Source organism: Paralichthys olivaceus, chromosome 3, assembly GCF_024713975.1.
Source record: "Paralichthys olivaceus isolate ysfri-2021 chromosome 3, ASM2471397v2, whole genome shotgun sequence".
NCBI lineage: Eukaryota > Metazoa > Chordata > Actinopteri > Pleuronectiformes > Paralichthyidae > Paralichthys > Paralichthys olivaceus.
Window position 1 is genome coordinate 16,539,892 of NC_091095.1, and position 9,808 is coordinate 16,549,699.

At 41.6% G+C, this 9,808-nt stretch overlaps 1 protein-coding gene across 1 annotated transcript; it reads left to right on the plus strand.

Moving 5' to 3' along the window:
- The first annotated feature begins 5,678 nt into the window (after positions 1 to 5,678).
- On the plus strand, positions 5,679 to 8,222 carry org (oogenesis-related gene). The gene is made up of 6 exons (XM_020080544.2): positions 5,679 to 5,837; positions 5,929 to 6,000; positions 6,085 to 6,304; positions 7,319 to 7,476; positions 7,930 to 8,034; positions 8,106 to 8,222. Exons 1-6 carry the CDS (start codon positions 5,787 to 5,789, stop codon positions 8,151 to 8,153), a joined length of 654 nt encoding a protein of 217 aa, XP_019936103.1. The 5' UTR covers positions 5,679 to 5,786; the 3' UTR covers positions 8,154 to 8,222.
- Positions 8,223 to 9,808: the final 1,586 nt, after the last annotated feature.

Consider the following 9,808-nt stretch of genomic DNA (forward strand, 5'->3'; position numbering starts at 1 on the left):
CAGACTTCCTGTCTATCTCGGTTACTCCCTCTCCCTCTGCGTCGTTGCAAGATTTTAACACAAATTATTCAAACAAGTCTGCTCTGCTAATTTTGTTTCACTCTAATCTTTTTTTTTTGTGTCTGTGGTTGAGGTTGGCACCGGAAAACTTCAGGGTCTGTTCTCAGAGCAAAACTGTTGTGTGAGCTAACCTCAACTTGGCAACCTGGCTGAGCAGTTTCAGCAGAGACACTTCATGTTGCAATCTTTTAACCCCCTTTCTCTCTCTCTGTCTGTCTGTCGCTGTGGATCTGCTTTCCCCCTGTGAAAACTCAGCATGAACTTCTCTCTCCTTGATGATGCAGTTTCAGCCTTTACATATGCAACAGCTTCTCTGGGTTCATGTCCTCCAACCAGGAGCTTTTGCTCTCACTGACTGTAGTGGAAAGTTGAAACCTTCACGCAGAAATAAATAGAGTTTGAGTTTTATTTTGTCCATATCTATTGCCCAATTACCTCCACCAAGGAGGTTATGTTATTACCCCTGACGTTCGTTGTTTTTCTTTCTTGTTTTTTTGTAAGTAAGATTTTGCAAAAACAACTGAACAATATAATTCATGGGTCTTGATTTTTTTAAATCTGACATGTTTAGGGGACTGATATTTATGACTGTGTGCAATGTAGTGCAGATCCGAATAAAAATGTGGATATAGTAAATGTAAATGTGGTGGTGAGTGCCACTCACTAACCAAAGCCAGTGTGAGACTACTTTTGCACATTTTATTCTCTGAAACAAGACCGTTAGTAGTGGTTAGTCATGTTTGTTCCTATACAACCTGTCATGACTAAGAACATTCTAGAGAATTCACGACTGTCTCATGGTTGCATCATTAGAGAGCAGTTCAGATGAACTCTGATCAGCAAACCACCTGTAGCTGCCATTGGCTTCTGCGTTACAAAGGCTCATATAAGGGGTCATGTTAGTATAAGTGGGCATAACAATGGGGAGGAATACAGCTTACATATCGGATATATATTCCAACTGGTATTAATATGTATCATCAATAAACAAATCACTGCCATTTACAGACCAACAGTGTAGATAAGCCACATAATAATAAACTGCTGACCAATAGAAGAAATCCTGAATCTGTCATGTTTGTGACACACAAACATGTATGCTATGATATTCTAACATGTGAGTGTTTGTGCTGTTGTGCTGTTTGCTGCTGAAGTGCTCCCACCCCATGACTCACTCTTCCCCTGTGTTAAAGGGCTTTTGTCCTGTTCCTTTAATGATCAGGTATGTCTTCATTTACACCATCACAGTCATATGAAGCTGATGTTGAAATTGTGCACGTTTTTTTCATTGTTGGGACTTTAGTTTTAAATGTCTTTAGCTTTTCTTTTTCTATCGTAAAGGAAATGGAAATTATAAAAATATGACTAAAGGAAAAAGTGAAGAGAAACTTGTAAAACACATATGTAAGTAATATTATGAATTACTGCATTGTATTTTAACACAGGAATGATGAAAGAGTAAACCTGCTCTATATTCACAAACATATCTCAATTGGGGCGGCACGGTGGGGCAGTGGTTAGCAGTTAGCACTGTTGCCTCAGAGTTAAATTCCCCTGGTAGGCAAGATAGTTCTCGTGGTTCTGCCATGTGGAGTTTGTACACAAGTGAATGGTTGTGTGTCTCTATATGTTGGCCCTGTGATACACTGGCGAACTCCACCTATTGCCCAATTAATATGACAGCTTCTGACTCTGCTACCTATGAGAGTACATATTTAGTTAATTCTAGTTCATAGCACTGCCATACAAACCAGTGGCCAGTCAGATTTACCTTTAGCCTCTCTCAACGTTATTGTGGTTAATAGGCTGAAACACTTGATGGCACAATTGAAGATATTATTTTCATTACAACAACCATTCTTTCAGAGCTCAAATGTGATGGTTAAACTGCTCCGTGGTCCAAAACATGTAACTGAATTGAATACCTTTTATTATAATTTATTCTTCTTCTAGCCATGGATTTTATTATTTTTCTTGTGAAGCACTTTGTAACTTTGTTTAGATAAGTGCTATACAAATACAGTTATTATTATTATAATGTAAGCTTGGATTGGCTTCAGCACACTCTGTAACCCTCATAGGAGAAGGGGATCAGAAAATGGATGGATGGATATTCTGTATGACTGAGATGTGATGTTCATGGGCAGGATTCTAAGAAACAGCTTCCTGTTTGGAAGCCTCAGAATTCCTCGTGGTGGTTTGCAGATGTGGTTCTGTTGACGGAGAACGGAGGGCAAATTTACCAGTTGATCGTCGTTATGACCCTCAACTGTAATCATGAACGTTGGGTGGTAAACAAAAAACCAGGATCACAGAAACAAGTTGCTGAAATTAGTTTCCTCTGCAGAGAAGCTGAGCTCAGCCTTTCGGTAAGCAGCTCTGTGTCAAGCTGCTCCTTTGCTTTGGGAGGAGTCAGTTGTGGTGGTTCAGGATCAGGAATTTGATACGGATGCTCTCCTGGGTGCCTCTTTTTTTTCAGTTTTACATGCACATCCAACTGGTAGGAGACACAGAATGTACTGGAGAGATTATATATCTCATCTGGCCTAACAGCTACCCAGGATCTAAACCCAGTCTTAGATAATGTGATGAAAAGAGTAAAATATTATAAGTATAAAGTGTCTTTTCTTACTCTTGAATTTATTCTAGACTATTTAATTCTGCATATGTACAGAAAGTTGCGAGATAAATAAACCCTCAGTTGTCCAATGATTAGCTATTAGAAGTTAAAACAAATGCAGTTTACAAACACTGTGAAAAGTCCTGAAATAACTCCTCCCCTCATTATCATTAAAACCTTTGGTTAATGTTGAAGCTGTTATCGAGCGTCATGGACTTAACTGTATGGCCACTTTGGGTGTAATTTGAGGTGCTGTTGAATTTTTTTGTGTGTCTGCTATTTCGTCCACCCTGTTCATATCAGTGGGTAAATGCATCACCTTTTAGTATAACATGACAGTTAAATTCTGGGATAAATCATTTTAAAGATACTGCTGCACTGAGCATTAACTTAATGAAAAGCGGAAAGCCTTATTTGCCTTGCAGCGTTCATGTAAAACCACTTACGTCATGCACGTAAACAAACAACATGGCAAGTGATTATAAATTTAGATCACCTTAATCTATTCTTGTGCGCAGGGACTCATTCTTGCATTGGCCTCGGCCTCCACTTAAAGTAGGAGGGCTCTGCGTCATAATGATATTTGTCCACTAAATTTCTGTGCGTGGGAGAGCTGAGGGCAAACAATCTACAAAGATGAATTAGGCAACCATCATTAAGGGCCTCTCCACTGAACCTCTTCATATGCTAACTAAGGAGTAAGGAGGACAACTTTGGTTCCTTGTGCGGAGGATGCACCAACATCCTCACCACTGCAAGACACACTATTCAAGCTGCAGAAACTATACATGCACATTCAACAGGAGACATGAATAGGCTGAGAAGGGCTGACATTTAAGATCATGAAAGCGGGGGAGGAATTCATTAACCTTCAACGCATGGCTGATATGAGGAACTCACTCTCCATGATCCTCAACACAGGAGTTTGATATTGTTGTTCCGAAAAGAAAAGGGAACTGTGGAATAAAATATGAAAGGCTCAAATATAATAAACACATAATACTGTGGCAGTCTGTTTATGTTGTTTAATTTTTTTGATGTCACATGTTTTAATTTTTACAGCATAATCATAGTTTCATCGAATGACATGAGTCAAAAATGATCAGTGCATTTTTATAGAGAAAAAGATGCATAATGTAAACCAAGTTAAGTTCCACTCAAACACTTCTGTAGTCCCGTAGTTTTCAATGGCAGGTGAAGTGTTTCTTTATAATGTTGTAGAAGCGGCGTTTAAGTTTGCCGTCTGGGTGTCTGGCTGCAGAAGCTGCTGTGCTGGTGGATGAGGCAGGAGAAGATTTGATCTCTGTGTTTACTGATTGTCCTTTAGTCCTTGAGTCAGTTGAGTCTTTGGAAAGTCTCTTTTTAGCTCCAGAAATGTGAGAGGAGTTGACCTTCATGTCTTCTGTTTTTTTCTCTGGATTTTTCTCCTCACATCCTGCAGCTTCCTCATCCCTGGTTAAACGGCGCAGCCCGGCTTGGCACAGAAGCGCCTCCTCGTTCGCCATCTGCGGGCTCTGGCTCAAGGTGATGAAGCCGTACGGGGTGGTGACCTTGGCCAGGTGTGGCAGGGAGAGGGCGGCTCTGCTGGCCGGGTCCAGGCAGTGCTGGGCCTCGGGTAATGGATAGGAGCACTCCCTGAGGAGGAGAGCCCTTCTCTTCATGAAAGGGTCTGAGACGCTGCGCTCGGCTTTGCGGTCTGACAGAGCTGAACTGGAAGCTGAAAAAGATGTGGTTGATAAGAGGCCGGAAGAGGCGACAGAGACAGATTCACGAGTTTCCTGCTCTGTCCCGGGACTCCCCAAACCTTCTCCCGACTCGTCCTCTATACCCTTGTTCACAGATCTCAAGCCGCTCTGCACAGACAGACTCGGTATAGTGAACTGTGGGATGCTGCCAGGTGTGAGGATGTTTGGAAAAATGTTCTCCCGGCTCGTCTGGGAGTCTGATCCCAGGGAACAACCGAAGGACTTTGCGCTGTTGGTAGCCCACAGGAGTGCACGGAGACCTGCACTGCTGTGCCTGCGTTCTGTGGACAGATCATCTGAAGATTTGTTTCCACTGATAGCTCCAATGCTGAACGTCCGAGTTACTGTGTCCTTATACATGTCTGATGAGTCTTCCGCTGTCTTTACACACAGGTTTGGAGAGAAGATAAGAAAGAGGGTTGATGAGCGGCAGCTTTTATACATTTCTTCTTCCCACATTTTGTCCTCCAACAAATGCATCAACAGATACGTAAATGTGACGAAAGCCAGGGCCGGAAGAGGTTTCCTTCTAGGGAGCTTGTCAAGTACGGCTGCATAAAGACTGGGCCTCTTATTGAACCTCTTCTCATGCTAAAGAGCAGACAGTAGCAGCAGCTCCCTGCCTCTCACAGCCTCTGGTACTTCTCCATGAAGACAGATGATATTTTAAGATCACCTATAACAGGGAAATTCATTTTAGGGAACCAAACACATGGCTTCTCATCAATAAATAGTTTCAGGCTGTTAACTAGTTTTATTTCAGTTCCTTTTCTTTTACTTCACTGTTGTTTCGTTTTATCTCATACTGCTAACTTTTAGTGATGGCTGTTTTATCCTGTCCAACTTTAGCTTAACTTGCTGTTTATATTCAATTTTACTTTCTGATTTTGTTTTGACAAAGTCTTATTTTATTGCTTTCATTTTCAGCAGTTTGTGTTTTTTATGCATGAATTGTGTTTTATAATTAAAGGTTATTGTCATGGTAGACTGCATTTGAACATGGCCTGGTCTGAACAACCACTCAGGCCTCTCGGGACAGGCTCTTCCTCATCATGTGAAATATTTAAGATCCCTGAATGTGTCAACACTGTAAACACATAAATAAATCACATGTCCTTTATAACAACGGACCACTGAGTCCACGTCATCGCCCCCCCTCGCTCAGTTCCCGGTTAATTAAAGCGACTCGCTCATTGGTCGTGGCTGATTGGACCAGGTGTATGAGCTCACACCGATTGGCTCCCCAGCCGTGACCTCGGGGTACATGACCCCCACCCCCCCTTGGGCTACTCTCAGTGCAGTCCTCCATCTTGTCCTAGGTGCAGCTCGGCAGCGCCACCAGGCTTCAGACCCGCAGCAGGATGACGATCGAAGTCCACAGAGACGCCGTGGAGCAGGAGCAGGACTCTGAGGTAAACACCAGTTCAATGTGTCTGAGGTTTGAAGTCATCATGGAGCGTTAGTGTGTCTGTGTCCTCACCGGGGTCCTCTCCTCACCTGCAGGACAGAGTCGTGCGCAGAGACGGTGCGCTCCGCTCCATGCTGCGCGGCCTCTTCTGGCCCTTTGGCATCGTGGTACGCCCGCTAGCTAATGTCAACGTGTTTTACTGGTAAGTTCGTCACATTTAAACAATACCTAACTTCAGCTCTGGTTTACAGGTGCGTGCGTACCGCGGGGTTTGGTGGGTCCTGGGCTTCCGGCAGCCACAGGAAGCGGCCGCCCTCAGCTCCGCGGCCCTCAGTCCTCCGCGCCAGAGCCTCGCCGGCCGGAAGCGCCTGCACCGGGTCACACGGCTGCTGCTGTCCATCCTGCCCCGCTGGATGCAGGGCGCCCTGGGCTACCCGGTGTCCAGCAGCATCGGTCGCTCCCTCTCCCCAGGTAATGTTTAACTCAGACTCTACGGCAGGGTGCTGTAACTCATGGCCACCTCTCGCCTTGAGCCCTGCTGAAATGTGGTATATAAGCTTTGTTGAAATGTAATCAGTGCCATGATTAGATCAAACTCAAAGCCTTTCCTCTCTCAATGAGTAAAATGTAAAGGTATTACAAATGTATGAGGTCACACACATCCCAGCCTGCACAGCCTAGAAAACCTAATTGCAACATCTCAACTAGAATGGAAGTCCTCAGAGGAACATAACTCTAATGCTCTTTGTCTTGCCTGTTTCTCCTCCACAGATCCTCAGAAGATTAATGAGATTTAGACTTTTCTTTGATTTAGCTTCTGAGAAATGGTCTTCCTCTTGTAGTCTGATCCTTATGTAAGATCTAAAAAGGCTCCCAATTAGATTTTCTTCAATCTTTATTTGTCTCATAAGGTTCTTGAGTAAAAGGTTAAAAGCTTGATTTCTCTTCATGAGCCTACACTATCAAATCCAACAAGTCTAAAGAACACTGCAAAACTGGTCAGGTGAATGTCTTGAATTACTCTAGTCTCTTGCTGCTTATTTTCCTAAGACTGATCAGAATTAGTACATTTTAATATATGGTTTATTTTTATGAGACAAAGATTGATTGACTATTATTGATCTGCCAAGGCCCAACAGTCTCCTTGAATTCTATCAAGCTGCACTAAATTTCACACTTGTATTGGTTTCCTAAATATGCATCTTATCCATCAATATACATGAATTATTCTGTGGGAAACCAAGACTGTTAAAGAAAGTGGGAAAATATTTGTTTATATCTTCCTATAACTCCTTAATGGTGTTTTTAAATAACTTTGTGGAATCTTATGAACTTCAAGAAGTGAGGTTGAAGAATCTTGTTTTTTTTTTTTTTTTTTTTTTTTTTTTACATTCAAGTCTCAGTTGCTCTTGAACCTGTTATCATGCAAGATTTTTCTATACACAGGCATGTGGGGCCTAGCATTTCAAATTCTTTCCCCAACAGAAATCAGAGTCTCTCCTACTAAACCCTGTGGAAAGGGCAGCAAGAGAAAGCAAGATGAGTTGGATGAGGATGAGGAAGAAGAGCATCCGACCTGGGTGGAGGCACTCACTCAGGAGCTTGCTGATGATGAAGACCCTGAGGAGGATCCAGACTATGAGGTTGGTACAATAGCCCAAAACTTCTCTGACTTTTTAAGTACAGTCAAGCAAATGTTTAACTGTGGACCCTTCACTTGATGTTGCCTTCCAGTTTGTGTGTGAGGAGGTGAATAAAATGGAGCAAATGTGCATTGTGGCTTCCAGTATAATTCCAACTTTGACCTTTAACATTCGCCTGCATTAACACATGGATGTCCTCAACCTGCTGTGGACTGAAATTGGGAAATGTTAGAACACAAAGAATTCTTTAAACCCTGAAGTAAAAGACAGAGCCTTGATGTTCTGTTTATTACAAGACATTCTTAATAAATGGTTTGTTTGAAACTCTACTTAAACGCCTAAATGTAAAGACCAGGTTTGAAACATGAAGTTCTGACCACTGTGCACTGTAAGTTGGCTAAAGTGAATTGTCTTGGCTTCAAAGAACATGCATTGATTCTAAAACATTCTCAGCCTAGTACTGTCGAGACGGAGAGCGAAGAGTACTGCTCGCACAACAATACAGAAAGCGACATTGAGGTTTCGGGGAAAGGCGTGGTCATTGAAGACGTGAACGTGGTAAGATTATGTTTGAAATATTTAATTGGACACTGGTCAGATTGTGCACTAACACGATTTTGTGTTTACAGGGTATTGATCCATCCACTCCAGATCCAGTTTCTTGTCCTCCTGTTTAATGCATCATATTGACTGTCATTGTTTTTGTATGTTTATTAATAACAATAAAACTTTGTCCTTTGCCTTGACATTGCTGTATTCTCCCACTAGATGGCAGTAACATGTTTGTTCAGCAGGGGAAATGTGTTAAGCTGTTGATGCTTCTCTTCAGGTTTTTAAATGTGGCTGGTATGTTCAGGTTGTTGAATTAAACTTTGTGTTTAAAAAGTAGCAGGGTTCAGGCTTTATTTGGTGATCACTACTTTTATACTTTGACTGATTTACTTCCAAGAGTAGAAAATGGAGATGGATGCTTTAGAGCAAGTATGACAAAGCCCCTTAAGCAGCCTAAGATTTAATGATGCAGATTTGCTTATATGAATAAAAAAAAGCTGAATTGGCGAGAGCACGTCAATACTTGCACAAAATATTAAGTAGGAGCTCTAGTTAAAGCTTGTGTCCTAAATAATCCATAATGTTATTACAACTTAAAATGATAAGTGTGTTACTGGCTTGAAGAGTTGCTTATAATCAATAAGTCTCTGAACTGGCAAAGCTGAATATCTAACACGTCAAAATGCTACAAATTTTAGTCTTATTCGTCATTAGCTTGTTTTGAAATGATGTCACAACAATTGTAATGTTTTTAATATAAAAATAGAACAAACATGTACATCACTTGTGGACAAATGATGGACTTGGCTGCATGGTGCTGCTTGTGTTTAAATTTGCATGGAGTTGCATCTCTGTCCATCTGCACTCATGGTGGTTTCTTTGTTCATTTGGAGCCAGAGCTGTTTGAAAGTATGCGGCAGGATATTGAAGAGCTGTCATCCTCTTGTGAACCTGCACTCGTCCCTGTTTAACAACCAGCACCCACTCTCCCACATAGATGAGATACTATTTTTTTTTTTCTTTTTTTTTTAAAACACAGTCCCTGGTGGTGAACAGATAATGATCCAAGATGAGCCAGTGTTCTCTTGTATCTGTTTGCAATTCAATTAACAGAGTGCAGTGTGAGAGGCTGGAGCAACTATTACAGTAACATTGTGTTTTTTAAAAACAAGACAGGATGGTTAATGTCTGCTGTAGGTTTAAAGGTTTTCTGTATAAGTTTGACAAGTTGCCAACCACCTGCAGATGTTTGGGACATGTCATCAGTTGTGTACCTAATTATTTCATTAACTGCTGAGCCCAGGCTGATCAGACCTGGCTGTGTGACCCTCACATCTTGAGGCGCAGTTGAGCCATTAGCTGCAGTGTTCTGCTGATGGTGCAGGGTTCGTCTTTGCATTCCTGTAAGTCTTTGAGCAACCTGATGGTGAATGTTCCACTTGTCTATTGCTCTCTAGTCTCGTTGGTCTTTCTCCATCGCTGCAGCCCATTCCTCTCTTTCACTTCATCAGCATCATGATTTGTGATCAGGTTATAAAGATAGCAGTTAATGGATGTTAGTTAAGATGTTTAAAGGCAACTTTTTGTTCTGGGTTATTTGTCATGAGGAGAACTCAGCCTGGAGAAATTGGCTCTTTTTAATTGTATTATATAACAATTTTGTTTCCTTGAGTGTTATTTCATTTTATTTTATACAGTCTGTTCATTAGGTCATTCTGTATATTTGATGCAGAGATAAACCAGTGTCAATGTTTAGTTTAAAATCCATTCTACAGTAAAC

Bases quoted from the DNA above. Each gene is read 5' to 3' on its own strand.
- org (XM_020080544.2), top strand. From the start codon at position 5,787: ATGACGATCGAAGTCCACAGAGACGCCGTGGAGCAGGAGCAGGACTCT. The intron at 7,477-7,929 runs GTTGGTACAATA...AAACATTCTCAG, and splicing joins AGGAGGATCCAGACTATGAG to CCTAGTACTGTCGAGACGGA. The intron at 8,035-8,105 runs GTAAGATTATGT...TTGTGTTTACAG, and splicing joins TCATTGAAGACGTGAACGTG to GGTATTGATCCATCCACTCC.